The sequence below is a fragment of the Melopsittacus undulatus genome, chromosome Z (assembly GCF_012275295.1).
Source record: "Melopsittacus undulatus isolate bMelUnd1 chromosome Z, bMelUnd1.mat.Z, whole genome shotgun sequence".
Lineage (NCBI taxonomy): Eukaryota > Metazoa > Chordata > Aves > Psittaciformes > Psittaculidae > Melopsittacus > Melopsittacus undulatus.
Window position 1 is genome coordinate 11,709,076 of NC_047557.1, and position 22,235 is coordinate 11,731,310.

The 22,235-nt window shown below is 41.0% G+C and overlaps 1 protein-coding gene across 1 annotated transcript in view; it reads right to left on the reverse strand.

Annotated features, from left to right (window-relative positions):
* Positions 1–17,783, reverse strand: part of GOLPH3 (golgi phosphoprotein 3) — a 37,876-nt gene extending 20,093 nt beyond the window's left edge. Inside the window, exon 1 of the mRNA XM_005152008.4 lies at positions 17,332–17,783. Within this exon, the coding sequence (XP_005152065.1) occupies positions 17,332–17,544 (213 nt within the window). The 5' untranslated portion in view covers positions 17,545–17,783. The remainder of the gene's footprint in view (positions 1–17,331) is intronic.
* Positions 17,784–22,235: the final 4,452 nt, after the last annotated feature.

A 22,235-nucleotide genomic window follows, 5' to 3' on the forward strand; every position in this document is an offset into this window, starting at 1 on the left:
CAAAAGATCTATGGTAGCCAAATGGAAATAATCTACACCTTCTGAAAGAAAAAAGTCACTACAGCTACCCAAACCCCTGAATTGTTTTTCTCCCAAAATTCCAAGTTCTTAATTTATGGAAGATACAAACAAACACCTCAAAAATTGGTAAAGAACACAATTTCTGAAACTTCATGTAGAGATAGGAGAGACAAAATGTTGGTTTAATCCTTTTCTGATGGGTAGCCCCATCAGGAGGGGAGATGGCCAGCTTGAGATGTAACAGGAAGCCAAGATAAACACTAATAACAGCCTCTTCAGATTTTTAAAGTATTAGCTTTGATCTGATGGTCTATCAAGAAGACACAGAACCCCTAACTTGAGGGTTTGTTAGCCAGGAGGCACAATATAGGTTAAAGAAAGCTTTCACTTTAGGAAACAGTAAATTCTGAATTTACAGGTAGCCTGTTTTCCATTAGAAGAATATTTCAGAGGGAAAAAATTCAATCAGATCTACTTGGATGGTGAAAGGTAGAAAAAAAACCATACTTCCTGAACTCTGCTGAGTTTGTTATTACTTTTATTACTTCTATATGGATGGTATTCAAACACTGTGTTGGTAATAGCAACAGGTATAAAAGTTCTGAGGCAGGAAACTACTGTTTTGTTTATAAACAGACAAGTGCCTTGCTTTCCCAAACACAGGTTTCTTCCTTGCTATCTATACTTTCCAAAATGTGGCAGACTATTTTTATGTTATGTACTCAGAAATCACAGATGACAAACATGCTGGAAAATATTCTGTGCTTGCTGGTATCACAGGAAGTTACTGAGGGCAATTATATCCAGGTTCATTTAGTCACCCTGACCAAATTTACATGCCAGTGTAATAAAAATATATTGTGGAGACCTATGGAAAATACAAAATTCAGTCCTACTAATAAGATGGGAATAAGAAGAAACACTTGTCAACAGATGTATAGCCCGAGATGGACTAACTAAAGCAAATGCAGAACTTGGGAGAAGAAAACAAACCAAACAAACAAAACCCACACAAACAACTTTGAAAGTCAGTTTAGGTCATTTCCAGGATTGGGCAAAATAAATTGAGTAGTCTGCTAGTATAAATGTTATGTGTGAGACTGATTTTCATGTTGCTTAACACAATTAGCAAGGATCCTATTTCTAATATTTACATAGCATGTGTCACAAAGCATACACCTGTGTGCTTACTTTGAGCAGGCACCTCAATACTGAGAAAGAGACCCATATTTTGTAAACATAAATTCAGTTATTTTTCTTCACAGTCAGTTGCCAGCACCTATAATAAATGCTCAGAGCAATGCAGATATTCCAGCCGCTCCAGCCAATGAGCCGGCTTCATTTGCAGCTCAGCTCAGATGCCTCTATACAAACACCCATAGCATGGGGAACAAACAAGAGGAATTAGAGATGTGCACACATCTATGGGGGTATAATAGGCATCACAGAAACATGGTGGGATGGCTCCTATGACTGGAGTGCTGGAATGTAAGGTTACAGGCTCTTTAGAAAAGACAGGCCCAGCAGACAGGAAGGGGGAGTTGCTATTTATGTTAGGAATAGGCTGGAGAGTATGGAACTCAGTCTGGGGACAGGTGAGCAGTTAACAGAGAGTCTGTGGGTCAGGGTTAAAGGGAGAACAGCGATGGGAGACATTATTGTGGGGATCTGTTACAGACCATCCGATCAAGAGGACTCTGTGGATTCAGTGCTCTATAGACAGATAGGAACAGCCTCACACTCACAGGCCCTTGTCCTCATGGGAGACATCAACCACCAGTATCTGTTGGGGAGACAGTACGGCCCGGCACAAGCAATCCAGGAGGTTCCTCAGTTGTGTGGAACACAACTTCCTTCTGCAGGCAACAAAGGAGCCGACGAGGAGAGGTGCCATGCTTGACCTGGTGCTCACCAACAGGGAAGGGCTCGTTGGAAATGTGACGCTCCAGGGCAGCCTTGGCTGCAGCAGTCTTGAAGTGGTCAAGTTCAAGATCCTCAGGACAGTGAGAAGAGCGTGCAGCAAGCTCACTGCCCTGCACTTCAAGAGAGCAGACTTTGGGCTCCTCAGGAACCTGCTTAGCAAGGTTCCATGCGATATAGCCCTATAGGGCAGAGCAGCCCAAGACTGTTGACTGCTATTCAGAGATCATCTGCTACAAGCCCAGGAGTGCTGCATCCTGACTAGAAGGAAGTGCAGCAGCAGGGCCAGGATATGTCCTTGGATGAATAAGTAGCTGCTCAGGAAACTTCAAGGGAAAAAAGAGGCTTATAAAAGGCAGAAGCAAGGACAGACGTCCTGGGAAGAATACAAGGATGTTGTCTGGGAAGCTAGGGACCAGGTTAGGAAAGCTAAGGCCCAGTTAATATTAAATCTAGCAATGGATGTGAAAGAAAATAGGAAGGGATTTGCCTGGGTTTAAATGCAACCACAGACTCTCTCTCACACCCCCAGCTTCTTGGTTTCACTCCCCTCCCCCCTTCCACCCCCTCTCTCCCCATTCCTGGAGGGATGGGGAGGAGAATTGAAAGAAAGTAACTCCCACAGGTTGAGATAAGAACTTTTTAACTAAGGTATAACACAAACCACTGCTGCTACCACCTATAATAATAATGATAAGAGAAATAACAAGGTAATTGAATATGATACCACCTGTCAAAACAAGCCTGATCCAGAAGAGAGCAAGCCCTTCCCAGTCACCTCCCCAGGTATGACATGCTGTGGTATGGAATACCTCTTCGGCTAGCCTGGGTCAGGTGTCCTGTTTCTGCTTCCTCCCGGCCTCCCCTCCTCACTGGCAGAGTATGAGACTCACAAAGTCCTTAGTCAGAGTAAACATTACTTAGCAACAACTAAAAACATAGGTGTTATTAGCTTTGTTCCCAAGCTGAAAATCAAACCACAGTGCTGCACCAGCTACTAAGAAACAAAAATTGACTGCCACAGCTAAACCCATACATACCTATAGGTACCTAGAGAATAAAAGACAGACTAGGGACAATGTAGGCTCCCTCTGGAAGCTATCAGGAGAACTGGCTACCCTTCATTTGGAGACTGCTGAGGTTCTTAATGGCTTCTTTGCCTCAGTCTTCACTGGCAAATGCTCTGAGCACACCACCCAAGTCTTGGAAGGCAGAGGCAGGGACTATAAAAATGAAGACCCTAGGCCCACTGCAGGAGAGGATCTGGGTCAAGACCATCTTAAGAACCTGAACATGTGCAAGTTCATGGGACCTGACGAAACCCATCTGCAGGTCCTGAAGGAGCTACTGTCCATCATATTTGAAAAATCATGGCAGTCAGGTGAAGTTCCCAATGACTGGGAAAAGGGAAATATAACCCCCATTTTCAAGAAGGGGAAAATGGATGACCCAGGGAACTACATACCAGCCAGTCTCATCTCTGTGCCTAGCAAAATCTTGGAGCAGATTCTCCTGGAAGGCATGCTAGGGCACATGAAAAACAAGGTGCTTGGTGACAGCCAGCATGGGTTCACTAAGGGGAAATTCTGCCTGACCAATTTGGTGGCCTCCTATGAGGGGGCTACAGAATCAATGGACAGGGGTGGAGCAGTTGACGTCATCTACCTGGAATTGTGCAAAGTGTTTGACAATGTCCCAAACAACATCCTTGTCTGATTGATTGGAGAGACATCAATCTGATAGATAACCCACTCAGTGGATAAAGAACTGGCTGGATGACTGCATGCAAGAAGTTATGGCCAATGCTCAGTGTCCAGCTGGAGACCAGTAACGAGTGGTGTCCCTCAGGAAATCAGCGCAGGAACCGGTCTTGTTCAACATCTTAGTCGGTGACAGGGACAGTGGGATTGAGTGCACACTCAGCAAGTCTGCCGATGACACCAAGCTGTGGCATTCAGATGATATGCTGAAGGGAAGGAATGCCATCCAGAGGAACCTTGACACGCTTGTGAGGTGGGCTGATAGCAATTTAGGAAGTTTAACCACAAGTGCATGCATTATTGGGCTACCTGTACTGAAACCACTCATGAGCACAGTCTGCTCAGAAAATATAAAATGCCTACAGCTTAGGGTATCATGTATTATATTCATCCCTATCTTCAGGTCCCCATTTTGGACCTCAGTAATGACTACCCTCATCATCATGGATGTGAAGGATACTTTTCAAATCTGACAGGACATCAACAGCATCCCTTTCCAATTCTCAGAGGTGCCTACTAGCCTATTATTAGCCAACACCAAGCACAAAGAATATAATCCAAAATCACCATCTGTCACCCATTTGACACAGCAAAAGGCAGGCAGAGACAACTTATCTTGAAATGTGGGCTGTGGCAAGTTGTATTTCATAATGGACTTAATGACAATTGCAACAAATCTCTCACTTTTTAAGTCAAGGTGCTCCTCTCTGAAGCAGTCATTTTATGATCTGTAGAAAGACAGCTGAAGAGGGCAGAGGGGAAAGGAATTAACAGCATACAGTATCCAGGTGCACTGCAGCAGGTTTAAAGTTAGTAGCAATTTTGATCTGCCAGTTTTCATGTCAAAGATGGCTGCTTCTTTCTTGCATCCTATTTCCACCATAACAATCTGTTGCAAGCAGCTTCACAACTTTAATCTGCTTCACAGCTACAACTGTTGATGACACTGTTTTAAAGTATTTTGATTTTAATGATGAGTTGTAGCAGACTGAGAAGCATGACTATCATATTCCAAAAACAAAAAAAAAAGAGAACCATCTTAATACACTGTTTCCTTTATATGGTCTCTCTACGACTACTAATTGACTTTTTGAAAGCAACCAGGATCACCTAAAGAACATCTACAACACATCCTTAAAACTGTTCCCAAATGCAAAGAGGAAAACCACAAAATAAAAGCAGCATGTATATAGAAAGGGTAATGAAAGTTTATTATTAATTATGTTTTAGCATAGAATTTAAATCTTTTCTGTTGACCCAAAAGCTTTATTTTATGAATTTCAAATGTATCTGTCATCAGTATTCTTCTGCAACAGAAACACTATGTTCTCTTGGATAGTCATGTAAAGTCATACAATTAAATGGAGACACCAGCAGACATGATAGGAGAAGACAAAGAAGCATAAGTCAGCATCAGCTTCTGATATCTGTACATGGTTCCTATCCCTTCAGCTGAAAGAAAAATTACCTGCTATTGTTAAGGGTACCTAAGTATCTTCTTTGTGGTAATGTAAATATTTACAGAAATCTCAGGCAGATCAAAGTCAGTAACTGAGTTACTGTAACAAGTTTGTGGATCTGTTAGATTAGAAAACCTTTAAAAATCAGTATTTTATTTAGGAACATCACTCTATAAGGAACAATTAATACAATTTCTGAATCTCCTGAAATGTGTGGAAGTCAGCAAGATTGATGCAACATATGTCTAATTCAACCACATCCTTTTTCAGAGCAGGAAATTCTTATATGAGAAATAAAGTACACTTTAGAAAAAGTGTATCTCCGTTCTATTTCCAGCATACTGTTGCAAGAAACTTCTCAATATAAAACCAAGCAAACAGGTCTTGTAAAAATGAACACAAAATTAAAAATAAAAAAATCCACAATGTTTCCAAGTTCTCAAAGACAAATAGAAGAGCCGGTTAATACAACCGGAAGTGCCTATTTATTTTGATAATTTGAAGCCCGCTTGTGCAGCCAGCCAGCATTTGTTCCTCTTCAACTAGGTCCATGCACAGATTTCCATAAAACACTGATTCAGCTTTAGTAACTTTAGACAGATTATAAACATATAAAGCATCCTAAACTCCAGTGAGAATCAATTAGAAGTCTTCTTACCAGCATAACTAAACATACTTATAAAAAGGTGTGGGGAAATACAAACACTAGAGATCAACAACCAAAGGAAAAGCTTCATTGCAACATTCAAAGACAGGCTAGAATGTCCAAAATTACTCGAATCCTCATGGTAAAAATCAGGCTGTTCTCACAAGTGGTATCTTATATGAACTAATCAATTTTCACCTTCACAAGATCAAAAAGACCTGTTCTTTCTAATGCAGGTTAGGGTTAGACTGCAATTTAATCTACCTGGAGACAAGTGTAACCACAACACAGAAGCTGCAGCTGTGAGTAGATCTTCCACACAGAAAGCTGACATGGTCATAATGTGAATGTGCTTTAATGACCTCCATTACTTTCTAAAATACATTCTATACATATCAACTTATTAAGCCTAATAGCCATTGATTTTTTTTACCTCTAAGAAAATCTTATACTTCATGACACTACAGTACTGCAAAATGTCAAACAGATTAAAACATCAAACAACATTTGGCTTCTCTGACAGCGTGCTCTGTCAAGACTCAAATCAACCTCCTTTGGCAAGGAACCGCCAAATCTATGGTCCTACCCAACCTATTCACACTCAGCTGAAAATATAATGTTCAAGGTTAGGGTCTTGTTTAAGTATGTCTTCAATAATAGTTTCAATATCTTCCCTCTTCTGTGGACCTGTAAGACAAGAGAAAAGAAAAGCCTCCACAATTCTAGCATACAAAAATGATGCTGAGAACAGCCTCAGAAAAGTTGTTTCTCATGTTTAGGTTCTAAGACAAGGAACCCCAAAATGCAAAACTGATTTTTGGTTTTGGCAGCAATAAGATTCAGTAAAATTTATTATTATCTAGAAAATTATAAAAGACAAACCTTACATCTTCCTTGGAGAATGGTTTTCACATCTCCTATCTGCCAGATTACAGAAGATTTTCAATGCTTCTGTAGACCAATCTGTTTCAAGACATACCTGCTTAGAGACATGATCCAGCTTCACCCAACAGGAATGCATTCAGAGAATGTACCTATTGTATATACTATATAGATATATTTGTAATAACCAAAACTAAGAGATTTGTTTTTTTCAGGTACCCCCTTAAATGGCTACAAAGGAATTTGAGATCCAGTCAAGAAATAACAGTTCTATCTACCTACATAATTGGAAAAAAAAAAAAAAAAAAGAAAGAATTTCTGAAGACAAAACTTTAGGACACATTCATCCCTTTTACCAGTTAGCCCCTCAAAAATAGTTATAAAAAGATAAAAACAACATGCCCAGAAATTGTCAACATTGAAGACAGTCAAGTAAAACATCTGCCAGATGAATACCCTGAATTGTCTCACATGTCAAGGTTTTTCTTTCTTCAAGTCATCTGCAATGCAAATAAACTGGATTCCTCTTCTTTCTCTTCACACTAGATTAAGGGTCATGTCAACCTGTACCTAGGAAGCTCTTGGCTGCAAATCTCACCTTTCAAGTAAGCCACCACCTCAATACAGAAGTTTGTAACATCTACTTGTAATCACTGTAACATCTAATGATACAGACAGAATTTTTGAAAATTAGTATCTATTTAAGAAAGAAAAGCAGCGTGCAGAGGTGTTTATTATTGGAACACTATGAAGTGAGAACTTTGATGTCTGACTGCAGTCCCTCTTGATTTCCTCTTTTGATGCAACTGAAATCATTAACCATTTTGCTGGAACATAAGTTGCAGTCTAATTTTAAATAGAAGATAAGTTAGTGAGGAAAATCTCTGAAGTGTCTGACTGCAAAACACTAGAAATACTTTAGGAAAGCAATCATACATATTCTACAAAGTACAGTACTGTTGATAAGAAACTTGTCAGGTATTTGATTAACCTGCCACTGCACTTAACAGCAACTGTTGTTGACTTCTGAAAATGCTCAAGTCAAATGCTATTCCCCAGCTTTTTAAGCATGTGCACAGACATATATTGCATAGACATATCTCTTCACGAAAATGAAGATAATTATAAAGCCTAACTTTGCTGAAGAGGAGGAATTAACACATGCACGCTGCTGAACTCATATAAGACCCCTGAACAAATCAACACTTGAGAGTCTGACTGTTCATTTAGGAATGAAAAGAGAAACTTAGGAGCCTAGCTTCCAGCATGATTAAGTGTATACACATGCAGATAATGACTTCAAATATTTGCATGGCTCTTGCAAAGCCAGGTTCCACCAGGGTCCATTCTCTATTCTCCATACTTGGTGCAAAATAATGATATTTATTTATTCCATAAACTGCAAACTGATTTACACAGTACCAGCTACTGTCCCTGAGTATAAAATCAGACAATTATTTGAAAATGTTTAACTAGAAGTGCTTAAATCCTACACACCAAATATTTCAGTTTAAAAACTCCCAAGTCTTCCCACAGCAGTAAGCAACTATAGCTTGCATCCTGCCTAGATCTAACAACCAGAAGCTTACACCACAACCCATGCACATATTTAGCATCTCCTAATGGTGGGCTGACCCTGGCTGGCAGCTGAGTCCCACATAACCGCTCCTCCAATCTTCTCCCAGCAGGATGGGAGGAGAAACTAGGAAAAGTAAAATAGCCAAAACAAAACTAAGTGATGCAAAATACTGACTCACCACCTCCCACGAGCAGACTGGTGCCCAGCCACTTCCCAGGCAATGACCAGCTACCCACCCTGGCCTTTCCCTCCTTTTTTACTGCTGACCATGATGCTAAAAAGCATGGGATATCCCTCTGGCCAGTTGGGGTCAGCTGTCCTGGCTGTCCCCCTCCCATCCTCTTGCGCACCCCAACACACTCAGAGAGTGAGAAACAGACATGGTCCCAACACCTCACACTGTTCAGCAAGAGATAAAACAAGGGTGTGTTATCAACATTGTTCTGGTCAAAAACTGAAGACATAGTACCATACTAGCTGCTATGAAGAAAATTACTTCTATCCCAGCCAGGTTCAGTACACTTCTCTTAAAGTGAGAAAAGCCTAAATCTGGTATGCCCTTCTAATACAGACAAAGCAGGTACAGTATCAACTGACAAAATAATAGGCAGAAGTTTAACTAGGCAACACTAAGGCAACAATTCCCTTCTCTAGGCTTATAAAAATACTGTATCTGCCCCCAAACACAACAGGTATCCTTAACTTCCACTTTGTCTTCTAGAGTAATCACAATTTAAAACATTACGTAAAGCACTGTGTCACTTCAAATTAGGGAGCTGTACACTTTGAGAGATCTGCATTTGGTCATTAATGTGGATGGATTTCAAGAGTCACGTTCTGGGTGTTTAAACTTACCCTAGCTTGCTTTCAGATTGTTCTTTTCAGAACAGACTGCTTACTTGTTTCACTTCTCCAGGTGCAAACAATTTTCAAGTAACAGACAATCTTGCAATAATGCCACGTCAACATTTTCAGTGAGATAAAAGAAAAATTCACTCATTGCACTGTTCTTGCATTAAAAGGTACTAGTTTCTTCATTTAGTCCTTAACATATAAACTGAAAATGTCAGCCACAGACTGCAGATGCTGCTAAAGCGTAAGTCCCATTCAAATATCCAGCACTGGCAAAGTAGTTTAAGCCTTTCTAAGTCATAGAATCATAGAACAGTTAGGGCTGGAAAGGACCTTAAGATCATCTAGTTCCAACCTCCCTGCCATGGGCAAGGACTCCTCACACTAAACCATATCACCCAAGGCTCTGTCCAGCGCTGCCCTGAACACTGCCAGGGATGGAGCATTCACAACTTCCTTGGGCAATCAATTACGGTACCTCACCACCCTTACAGTAAAGAACTTCCTCCTTAGATCCAATCTAAATTTCCCCTGTTTAAGTTTTAACCCATTACCCCTTGTCCTGTCACTATAGTCCCTAATGAAGAGTCCCTCCCCACAATCCTTATCGACCCCCTTCAGATACTGGAAGGCTGCTCTGAGGTCTCCATGCAGCCTTCTCTTCTCCAGGTTGAACAGCCCCAACTTTCTCAGCCTGTCTTCATATGGGAGGTGCTTCAGTCCCCTGATCATCCTCGTGGCCTCCTCTGGACTTGCTCCAAGAGTTCCATGTCCTTTTTATGTTGAGGACACCAGAACTGCACACAGTACTCCAAGTGAGGTCTCACAAGAGCAGAGTACAGGGGCAGAAATCACCTCTTTCAACCTGCTGTCCACACTCTTTATGGTGCAGCCCACGATACGGTTGGATTTCTGGACTGCAAGCGCACACTGCCAGCTCATGGTAAGTTTCTCATTGATCAACACCCCCAAGTGCTTCTCAGCAGGGCTGCTCTGAATCTCTTCTCTGCCCAACCTGTAGCTGTGCCTGGGATTGCTCCGACCCAGGTGTAGGACCTTGCACTTGGCATGGTTAAACTTCACGAGGTTGGCATCAGCCCACCTCACAAGCATGTTAAGGTTCCTCTTGATGGCAACACTTTCCCTCCAGCATATCAACCAAACCACACAGCTTGGTGTCATCAGCAAACTTGCTGAGGGCACACTCAATCCCACTGTCCATGTCACCGACAAAGATGTTGAACAAGACCTGTCCCAACACCGATTTCCTAAGGTACACCACTTGTTACTGGTCTCCAGCTAAACAGCGAGCCATTGACCACAGGTGTTTGCATGCGGCCATCCAGCCAGTTCTTTATCCACTGAGTGAAAGTGATAAGCGATTGATACTGATCAGGATTGAATGTCTACCTGGCATTTACCTCAACCCAGCCTTCTCTACTCTTCAGCTCAGAACACACTGAAATTCCAACGTGATACGTATGGAATGCTCCTCCTGCGATAGAGACTCATTGTGGCTGAATGCGGAAGTGCTCACATGAAATCAAGCATCTAGTGAAGTAAAAAAAGGAAATGTGATGTGCTGTGTTGTACAAGAATGACTGGCTAAACAGAAACCTCGTGGTACAGTCCATGTACAAAAGGCACCCAGCCTGGCAGTTAAGGAATTTGTAAATAATACAACATGATGCTATCTAGTAAGACCATAAGGGCAGATGACTAGGAAGAATATAACAGTAAGCAGCTTACAAGTGCTTAGAAGAATATCAGCAACAGAAAGATATGCTAAAACCTCAACAACTTCCCAGTGTGATGAGCAAATCCTGTAACATCCACAAATACCACAAATAATAAAACAGCTATGAGTGTAACACCTCTCCAGTTACAGAGATCTTGCTTATAGGGCATACTATGTTACCTTAACAGTCCATCACAAATAAGGGGGGTAGGAGGGTAAGAGAGAAAAAAAAAATTAAAAAAAAAAAAGCATTGAAATTCGGTAGCTTAGTATAGCATATAGTTGGGGCACGAGAAAGACTTGACATGCGTAATACTGGTTTGCACACAGACTTAACAGCTCAGGCACAGTACCGCACACCTGTGTGTTCCCAGCCTTATATAAAGTGTATTTAGAGGAAGAGCACAGTAATACACTATTTTATCTGTAACCTTCAATTTTTATATCTGAAAAACATATTGGAAATCATTCTGTGATATGTTATGAACATTTCTGGAAGAAAATAGATTACTGAAACTGATCTAAAACCTTTTTGCAAGCCAATAAAAACCCAGTTAAAAGTGACACTTCTGTTGACCATTTTTTTTTTAATTTACTCAAAGTTATGAGAAAACAAATAGAGAATGTTATCTACGCAGAAGAAACAAAGCCACACATTTACCCAGATTACCTTCCTTTTCCCCCTTTTTGATTTATTGATTATTGATTATTGATAACATTATTGATGCAACACAGGAGTGACTATGTGTTGCAGTAATTACTTACTCTGTGAGCAACAGTAATTCTTGAATATACTGACTGCAACACTTAGTTTGTTCAATTCTGCCTTGCAAAGAAGCCCTCTTACATGTAGCTTAACTAACTGAAGTAAATGATGCAGTACCTGCACTACTTGAGAATCAAACAACACCTGAAATAACACCAATTAGTCTTCAGTTTCATGATTATTTCCATTCCAGAAAGTAGGAGCAATACCTTCTTATATACAATTTATTTATTTTTTTTAAATAAAAGCAGCTTGCTATAGGGAGACAAAGGTGAGTTACAGATTTGTTTAAGACCACTTTGAAAAAACTGAGATGCATCACTAGAAAGGTTCTGACAATGTTTGTCTTCGCCTTACACTAGGCAGCTTGACATGAAAGAAGGGACTAACCACTCTGGAAGTTACCCATGTATAAATAATTTAAATTACAGATTAGCCATGCTGTAAGAGTGGGGACAGCCACACTAGCTGCATGCAAAACTAGGAAATACAAATACCATTTCTACACAAAGTCAACTTGTATCCAAAACTCTGCTTTCAAATCAGCATGTCCTCCAAAGAACACAAAAGCAGGATTTACTCAGCAGCAAAGAGGCACTCCACTGCATCATGTAGCACATAGAATTGGGGTACTCCTTCTCCAACATCTCCTATTTTCTCCTACCATGTAATTTATGTATGGACATGAAATTAAAAAAAGGACAAAGGAGGTAGAAAACTACGAAAGAAATAATTTTTCACCACAGACATTACACACTTTGTTGTTATTAGTCCCTGAACATTTGAGAAAAAGCATGTCTTTGTCAAGGTTTCAACACATTCATACGTCATTCTTCCAACCAAAATGCAAATTCCCAGCAGACGCCTCTTCATGTTTCACTCATTTGTCTCATTTTCCAGCAAAACTTGGGAGCTTTTGAGTTGACATTAAGGCTGTTGCCGAAACTTTTTCACAAGAAAAAAAAAGGGGGGGGGGAAAAACATAATAATAATAATAATAACAACCACCAAAACATAAAAAGATATTTTGAAGACTTTTCAAAACCTGTTTGTTACACAGGCAAAAAAACCTTGACTACTTCAGCATAATAATTTCCCTGATCTTCATATCAGGGAAAATGCCATCCCACACCCTGAATGTTTTCAAAATTCTTATTTCACCTTTTGGAAAAATCTCTTCAGGACTAAAATACAGGGTTCAGTTAAGAAATCCAGACACTCATATTTCTAATAAGAATAAAAAAAAACTACACTTCATGACTAATCTGATCCACACAAAACAGCATATTTGAAGCAGGTAAACTAGCTCCCGAACAACTTATTTTAATAAGACAAAAAATTTAAACTGGACACCTTCACAATACCTATCTGGACAAAAGCTATTCTGTAACACTACATCTTCAACAATAAATGGAAGTTTCTGAAGACCAAAGATAAGTAGCAAAGATAGAACATAATTCACGTATCCTAAAAGGTGATTTAACATTACTTCACTCTCACAAATGACATCCAACCCTAACTATTCTATGATTCTATGATTTTAGTCTTCACCAAAAAAAGGGTAAATTATAAGCCCAGAAATATTTACTGCTGCAGTAGACCACAGTGCATGATGATTATTTCAGCACACCATAAATAAGTTTTCTTTCAGCAAGTAAGGAATTATTTACAGACCAAATAAATATTTTATCTTACTAGGTACAAGGTCTCAATAGCTGCTTCAATTTGTTTTGTTGAGGCACATTGTATAGACTGTAGAAGCAGCTGTGTGCACTGCTGTATTTGAACAGATTCCTAACATGTATCAAGACAGAACTCCAAAAGGGAGTGGAAAAAAAAACCTCAAACCCAAAAGCAAAAAAAACAACCCCACGAATCAGTTAAGAGAGCACAGCCACTTAGAAACCTCTCAGTTTACTATGGGACTGAGTTACGAGATGTCTGAAAGAGCTGCAAAGAACAAACTGGCCCGTACTCATATCTCATTTGCAATTTTAAAATAAGCTAACTTTTAACATTTACTAATCTCTTCTTTTGGGAATTATGACCTCAGATGCTTGAGTACTTCTACCAAATAACCTCCTTTTTATTGTGGCTTTGACCTATCCTACCACAATACTATTTTTAACCTTATACAGCAAAGTATTTTATTTCAGTGAGTGTTTTTTATTTCTATAGCAACAGGGTATTGGCCTACTCTAAATGGACGAACACGACTCTCCCTCCCAGGCATGTTTCTGAAGGGTTTCCAAATGAGTGTAGGTGTTCTTGGGATGCTCTCTGAAGAATTCTAGTAATATATTTTGTTCCAGGATATTACCTGCTCCCCCAAGGACAACGCATTTGTCATGTTATGCAAGCATGCACATATTTCAGCATATATCCCTTATAACCTATCTTGACCTTGGAATACAGAGGTAGTTATGTTTACACAGAACACACAAACAGAAGAGAAACCATTGGTGGAAAAAAAACAGTACACATACATCAAGTACAATTTAATTAGACCAAACAGTGAAAACAAAAAAAAAAAAAAAGAAAGAAAAGGAAACTACAAAAAAAGGCCATGTTCAGAACCATGGGCAAATACAGTTAATTGTGTTCAAGCACTGAATGGAACGGAATTCAGGTGTGCTGTGCTCTAGGACAAACAGACATTCTCACCACCAACCCCATAATGCAGCAACAATCAGGCAACAACTCAAGTTTTGCTTACAATCCTGAAAGCAGGTTTCAGATACGTATTTGACAATCTGCTAGAAACACTGAACTCATCAATCCATCACTGCCTGAAACACTCTCTCCTAAGAATAAAGACTGCCACCTACACTAACAAATGTGGTCACTCCATACATGAGGCATTTTGTGTATATTTACATGATGTTATGCCATATTCAACAGTGTTTAACTTTAGAAAAAAAATACACCAAATCCTGAAAGCCAAGTTCAATGCCTACATCAAGGACTTTCTGAGAGAGAAGCTGTTTTTAGGGAAATATGTTCTTTGGCCAACTCTTGACCTTTTTTTTTTTCTAATTATTATTTTGTACTTATTTAAAACTCAACATTAAATTATTGTATCCTGGTGGAATGAACAGGAAGAATGTTATCAGCTTTCAATTTACTGGCCTTCAGTTGAGCTTATAGCTCACACACTTGCCTTCACCTTTCCCTTAGACCTTGTGTAGTTTTACAACTCTACAGACTCTATACTGATTTTCTCTGCTTGCTGTCATGAGAAAGTCTCACACAGATGTCACAGAAAATCAATTCTATTGCAAGTAAAACTCTTCTGAAAAGCATTTCCAATGTGTAAAGGAAGTAAATTTTACTTACTTACCATTAAAACCATGAAGAGCAACAAAAAAAAAATCACCTTTGCAAACGAGTCTATCATTTTATATCCAGTTTTGAAAGGAAAAAACAGGAAGTGTTTTACATAGTGCAGCTTGTACGCAGTGGTACAAGCAGACCCAAAATCAAAAATACAAACCCTAATGATTCATTCACGATGCATTCAAAAACAGTACATGCTACAGTTTCTGCATATAAGCCCCCCAACCTAGATGATACTATCATTCTTTTTGTCTGATGTCTCAACTGCAAAATCCCAAGGGATTTATAAGTGTCTGTGCCACTGTAAGCTTTCAGTTCTGTTTGCCACACAAAGGAGTACTTGGTCATCTTCAGTGTGCACCACTGCTGCACTTAGCAATATTAGATTATTTGCAATTTTAATGCACATCAGTGCAAATCTGCATTTTTAGGCCCAATATTAACTATTAACTTTTGATTATATGATGAAGACTTGCACCATATAGTCTTTCTAGGCAGAAAGAATCTTTAGTGCCTAAGGCCCACAAATTCAGCAGATTTAGCACACCATAAACAGAAAAAAACCAGCAGAAAGATCACCCAGTTTATCTCACCTTCCTCAAGGCAAGACTACCTAGGCAATCTGAGAGGTATCTGTCTTGTCACATCCATCTTACTTTCCTGCAAACATTCAGGTGTGTAGAAAGAGAAGTGTGCATATACACAAATCCTCAATTCAACTACTGAAAGTACATATCACTGAACATCTACAGAGTTTATCAGGATGCCATGGCAAGGTCCATGTCAAAAAATGGGATGGCAAGTATATGGCCTAAAATACACAACCAGTGAGAGAAATAATCACAGAATCATAGAATAGTTAGGACTGGAAAGGACCTCAAGATCATCTAGTTCCAACCCCCCTGCCATGGGCAGGGACACCTCACACTAAACCATATCACCCAAGGCTTCATCCAACCTGGTCTTGAACACTGCCAGGGATGGAGCATTCACTACCTCCCTGGGCAACCCATTCCAGTACCTCACCACCCTAACAGTAAAGAATATATGCTACTGCAGCAGGTATGTATACAGATATAACCACATGCATTAAAAAAACCCCAAATGTTAACCAGGCCTACTCTTTATTCACTACCAAACCAGCAAACCTATTTTAGATGCAACACACTGTCAAAAGAACACATAACCTACCAGCTTCCCTCCTTCAGTATTCTGTATTCATGAACATGAACAGTTTTAATGGACTTCCACCCAAATCAATGAATTGGTTTCATTAATGTACTTACCACACATGCACAAAAAAAAAAATAAAGGCAGGCAAAGAGGTTGCTTATAAAATTCATTGTAACTTGTAACTAAGACATATTATGCTTCACAAAACACCAATTCAGATAAAATCGTTTCCCCAAGAGGTGAGTGTGCACACTTTTTATATTGATTAACTCTTTCAGATGAAACAAAAATCCAACATGCTGGCAGCAGTAAGCTTTCATCAATTACTGTTATCCACAGTATCATAACAACTAACTTATAAATTCAGTAGAACCACAGAATTATATAATAATGCAATTTCCTCATTTTGACACACTTCTCATTACTCAAGGCCCATTTCTGCCATATATCCCTCCCTCAATTTTAGGGCACTGCTCACATGTATTAGCCTGGAAAGACTTAGTAGAATGTAAGATTAGAGCCCTTAGCCTGGAAAGTCTTAGCAGAATGTAAGATTAGAGCCTCAGAATGTAAGATTAGCTTCTAAAGCATCTGAGAACCCCATAACTACCAGAAAGTTGTGTCTGACAGAATAGATAGGAGTTGACAAGATATTAGAGCCAAGGGTAAACTGTGGGAGAAGGAGTATAAATATCACACATCTACCCAGACCTCCCACCAACGCTGACAAGAGGCCCTGGTCCTCACCTCCAGTTTCCGATATTGTCCCAACCCCTACGATGCCTTCCTTGAGAAGCTACGATATAAGAACTCCTCTGCAAACCCTGCACCCAAAGGGCAATCAAAATTCTCGGCCAGGGCCCTCTTCCCCAAAATCCAAGCCCGATCCTCATCTCCCCCACAGCACTGAGACTGTTCCAGCACCCACCTACCCACAGCAACATCACGCCTCTGCCCCAAACCCGCAGCAGCATCCACCTAGCAGCGCCCTTGCCGCCATCCCACCCATACCCCGGCACCACTTCGGCTCTCCTTTCCTATAAACGCTCTCCATTAGTCTCCAAATAACCAGTGTCCCCTCAGCCGTCCCGTTCCCGTCCTCCTTCCCCACAACACCACCGGTCCCCCTCTGCCAGCGCCTGCCCAGCGTCCCCCAACTCGTCCCGCCCCAGCCCTGCCGCCACGGCCCCAGCCGCACCTCACGGTCCTTGAGGCCCAGAAGCAGCACCTCCTCCATGAGGGTTAGCCGCGTTTCCTTGGAGTCGCCCTTCTCGTCGTCGCCGGACTCGTCCCGGCGGCCTTCATCCTCCGAACCGCCCCCCGCTCCCCGCTCCTTGTCGGCGGCGGCACTGCGGGAGGCCTCGGTCCGGCGCTGCACCAGGCCGGAGCTGCGCTGGGTCAGGGAAGTCATGGCTGGAGGCTGCGGGAGGGCAGAGGCCCGCTGCGGGGAGAGGCGACAGCTCGGGAAGAGGACAGGAAAAGCGACGGGATCCGCAGCCGCCTCCACCCTATCCGCACCGGGACAGCGGCCGGCCGCGGAGAGTCATGGGGAGCGGCTCAGGGGGGAGGCGGAGGCTGCGGGGGCCGGCGTCCCCCCCTGCGGCGGCCGAGCTGGCGGAGGCGGCTTCTCCTCCAATATGGCGCCGCGAGCTGATGTCAGCGGAGGATGTGGCAGCGCCGGGAGAGGGAGGGAGGAAGCACCGGAAAGGGCAGCGGGCGGGCGGAGCTCCGCAGGGCGGGGGCGGGGCTCAGAGGCCGTGAGGCGGGCGGTTGGTGACCGTTTGTGCCCGTTTCTGTCCGTTACTGGCCGCTACCTGGGGCTGTGGGGAACGGCTGTTCCAACGCTCCGGGATAGGGGCCGGCCGGTACCGTAACACTCTCTTACATTAGCGGGGCTTTTTCTTTAAAAAGGGCCTTATTTACAACCTTAAGCCAACTTGATTTAATTCTTAGTCACAAGACAGTGTCTGACTGCTGGTACATTTCCCTCCAGGAATCTCCATTTATATATATATATGTATCATTGAATCATAGAATCAGAATAGTTAGGGTTGGAAAGGACCTTAAGATCATCCAGTTCCAACTCCCCTGCCATTTGCAGGGACACCTCACACTAAACCATGTCACCTAAGGCTCTGTCCAACCTGGCCTTGAACACTGCCAGGGATGGAGCATTCACAACTTCTCTGGGCAATCCACTCCAGTGCCTCACCATCCTTACAGTAAAGAATTTCTTCCTTATATCCAATTTAAACTTCCCTTGTTTAAGTTTTAACCCATTACCCCTTGTCCTATCACTACAGTCACTAATGAATAGTCCCTCACCAGCATCCCTGTAGGCCCCCTTCAGATACTGGAAGGCTGCTCTGAGGTCTCCACGCAGCCTTCTCCTCTCCAGGTTGAACAGCCCCAACTTTCTCAGCCTGTCTTCATACAGGAGGTGCTCCAGTCCCCTGATCATCCTCGTGGCCTCCTCTGGACTTGCTCTAACAGTTTCATGTCCTTTTTATATTGAGGACACCAGAACTGCACACAATACTCCAAGTTCAGTTTCTTATTGACCAAATGTGTGTATACATACATATGTGTGTGTATGTATACTTACTGGTGAAGCTAAGGTGAGCTCTCACGTTCTTTTCAAACTGAGGAGATGGAGTATCTCTGCTCTGCTGTTAATGAGCGTCTCTTCAAAACTTTTGCCCTATTGACTGGGGCACACTAAAAGCCCAAAAGAACTACTTATCAATGCTATATGTTTCCACATAGTGTGTTTTTTTGTGAGGCTTGTGAGCCCAGAGATGCTGCGGCTGCCCCACCCCTGGCAGTGTTCAAGGCCACGTTGGACAGGGCTTGGAGTAATCTGCTCTAGTGGAAGGTGTCCCTGCCCATGGCAGGGGGTTGGAACTGGATGAGCTTTGAGGTCCCTTCCAACCCAAATCAGTCTACGATTCCATGATTCTATATATCTAAGGTACAAACAGAATACATATATAAATAATTATTTTTAAGGGTTTTTTTAAGCGCACCGTGTTCACCAAAAGCTCCAAGTCACTTTGTAAGTGACTTTACCCTCCATTGTTTCCCACACGCCCAATTCTGTTGCCAAGCTGTTGTGGCTTGGTGATAATTCAGTGCACCTTCTTCAAGATCACTGGTAAGAAAGAGTAGCAGACAGACAAGATTGATCCCCAGAGGAAATGAATCACTCACACAAGTGTTCACTGATTGATGGACAAAGTTGATCCCCAGAGGAACTGAATCACTCCCACAAGCGTTCAGTGATTGTTCCTCTTCTGTGTTTTGAGACCTGTTAATTATTCACAATCCACTTTACTGTATGGCACTGTATGGCATTCTGCGGTTTTTATATTCCTAGAATATTTAATTAAACTGATTTGCTGTGCCAGTCAAATGCCTAACTGAAGCTTAGGGATATAATATCACTGCTTCTTTCATCAAATGGACATTTGCCTAAAGGAGTAATACCGCAATTGCATTACAAGATCTATTTTCTGGAAATATCTTTTATGGGTAGTAATTATGAACAAATAGTCATTAATTTAGACCAGCGTAAGCCACTTGGATATTTTGCTGAGGATCACAATCAAGATGATAGGCATGTAATTAACCTGGGTCATCCCTTTTATTTTCTCCTAGCTTTCTATATTAGCTTTCTTCTGTTCTTTAGCACTCCCAGATTTACTGAGAATCATCATCTCAATTGAGATCAGAAAGAGGTTCTATAAAGCTCTTTTGAAAACCTGTATACAAATTATCCTGGCTTAATGATGCAAATTACCTAGCTTCACTACTGCTGCTTAAATTTTTCTTCAAGTATACTGTTAGATGAAAGTGTTTAATCTTTGTCCTCTATTATATTTACCTGTTTTCTCAGAACATAAGTCTATTCATTGAACATATTTCTAAAGCACTGTTTAAAATCCTTATGTTTTTAGTGTAGTAATATCATTGTTAGAATTTGCCTTGTATCACATTCAATTCCCTGTTTCTTTCTGTTGGCAAAAAATTCACATCACCAGTTTCCTTTAATTCCTAGGTTATTTAACAAAGCAATAGTATCTTCTCCTTTCTTATCAATAGAATGTACCAATTTGGGCTGTTACCCAAGCTGTCAACTTCCCACAACACTAGTATGGCATTTTAACTACATTTGGCTTTTTTTCCTGAATGCATTTTAAGGCTTAACTGATGGAATGTTCATCAGCAACTACTAGTTTGTATTTTCTTTGTTTGGGTCCTTTCATCACGGGCCTCAAAATACTCATCATTATTTTCAGTTTTGTGAAAACCACTTTTTAAAAAGTAGCTGATTAAGTTACTGGTTTGCCCACTTTTCTGAGTTTTATTACTAAAGTGATCAAATGTAATCACTTGTAGGTGAATAAGAATTCTCAATTTTGTTGATCGATTTCAGTTTTATTAGGATGAGGTGCACTATGAAGTTGCTTGTATTTGGCAGTCACTTTTCTGGCTTAGAAATTCAGCTGTTTGCACAAGTTAAATAGTGTCATTTCAAACAAATATGTTTTTTCGTTATTAACTTCCGTTCTGATTCTTTATCTAATGAACCTAATCTAGTAAATTCAGTGTGAATGAAATTAAGAAGGCATATAATTGAATTTTGAGCCTACTAAATATTTTTTTAACACCAATACAATCCTGATAGACAAAATCAAAATCTGAATGAAGAGGATCACAAAGACACATTTCAGCACATGATTTTGTTGGTGTTGATCCCTTCTACATGTCTGAGAGTTGGTATGTTAGCAGGGACCATTCAGCTTGCTAGAACTCCACCTAGGAGGTTCTAATGTATTGTGTCATAGCTTTCTTTGCTGCAATTTATTTTACAGTACCAACCTGTATTTGAAAAATATTACAGAGTCATATGTGGCTCTATAAGGAGTTCAGAAGGCTGTAATGCCCAATACTGCATTTGGCACTGGCCAGTGCAACATGTGAGTCATGTCATTTGGGTTGTCACTGGGTACAGACTCCCCTTCCTCCCTCCATCCCAGTCCCAGTGGCATCCAGCCTGAGAGCTGAGGCTCTAAATCCTTTAAACATTCTGTGAAGAAGTAATGATGCAAAAGCATAAGCTGTAGTCTATAAATAATTTTGTTTTGCAGTAAATTCACCTTGTAACACATACGTGTTTATTCTTAAGCCTGTATCTGGCAGAATTCCTATTAACTGTTGCTGACGACTCTAAGTTATCTTTACTAAATGCAGTAATCTTCAAAGTAGCTAGGTTTTTTTAACTGTTACTATGCTACTGGGGGGTTGAAATGTAAGGGAAAATAGGAAAGGTGTGAACTGTGGGTTCTTATTTTGTGTTGTGCTGGTTGCAATTGCCATGATTACTTCACCATGGGAACAGGGTGTACCTCAGTGATACCAGCAGAAAAAGTGATTGACAAACTGGCTGCAAACATCTGTCAGGACAGCAGGTCAATCAAAGAGTAACTTTATTGAGCAGGAGGTCACATGCCATTAGCTATCCACAATTGTATTGCAGCTTGAACATCACAAGCATGATGCACAGCTGGTTAAAGCAAGTAGTTGTAAGAATTCTCTAGCTAACAGATGTGCCAGGCTCTGAAATGTAATATGTAGTGAGCAAATCCTAGTGCTACAGTCATGGCATCATAACAAGATACTGCTAAGCAGATTTTGCTCTTGAGGGGCAATTAATAGCATGTGAATGTTTTGAAGCTGACAGCAAGAAGGCAGCACTTGTTTTCTAGAAGGCAGCTGCTGACTCCTGTACAGCTTCACCTTCCTGTGGTTTCACCAATCAAGCTTGTTCACATTCCTGCCTGTGTCTTCCATTCCTTCCCAGTGAAAGTTTGACACTCCCAGTTATGTCACGGAAAACAAGTATCAGGTGGAGCTGTGGCCCAAATCTGCCTAAAGATCTGACTTAAAAACAACAGTCAAAAAAGGGCATGTTTACCCTTATCATTTCAGGGATCTATTAACAGGGCAGCCTCACAAGCAGATACTGTGTCATTACTGAAGGAGCACTGAGCTTAAGTACAACATAGGGAAACCCAATGGCCAGGAGCTAAAGGAAATATG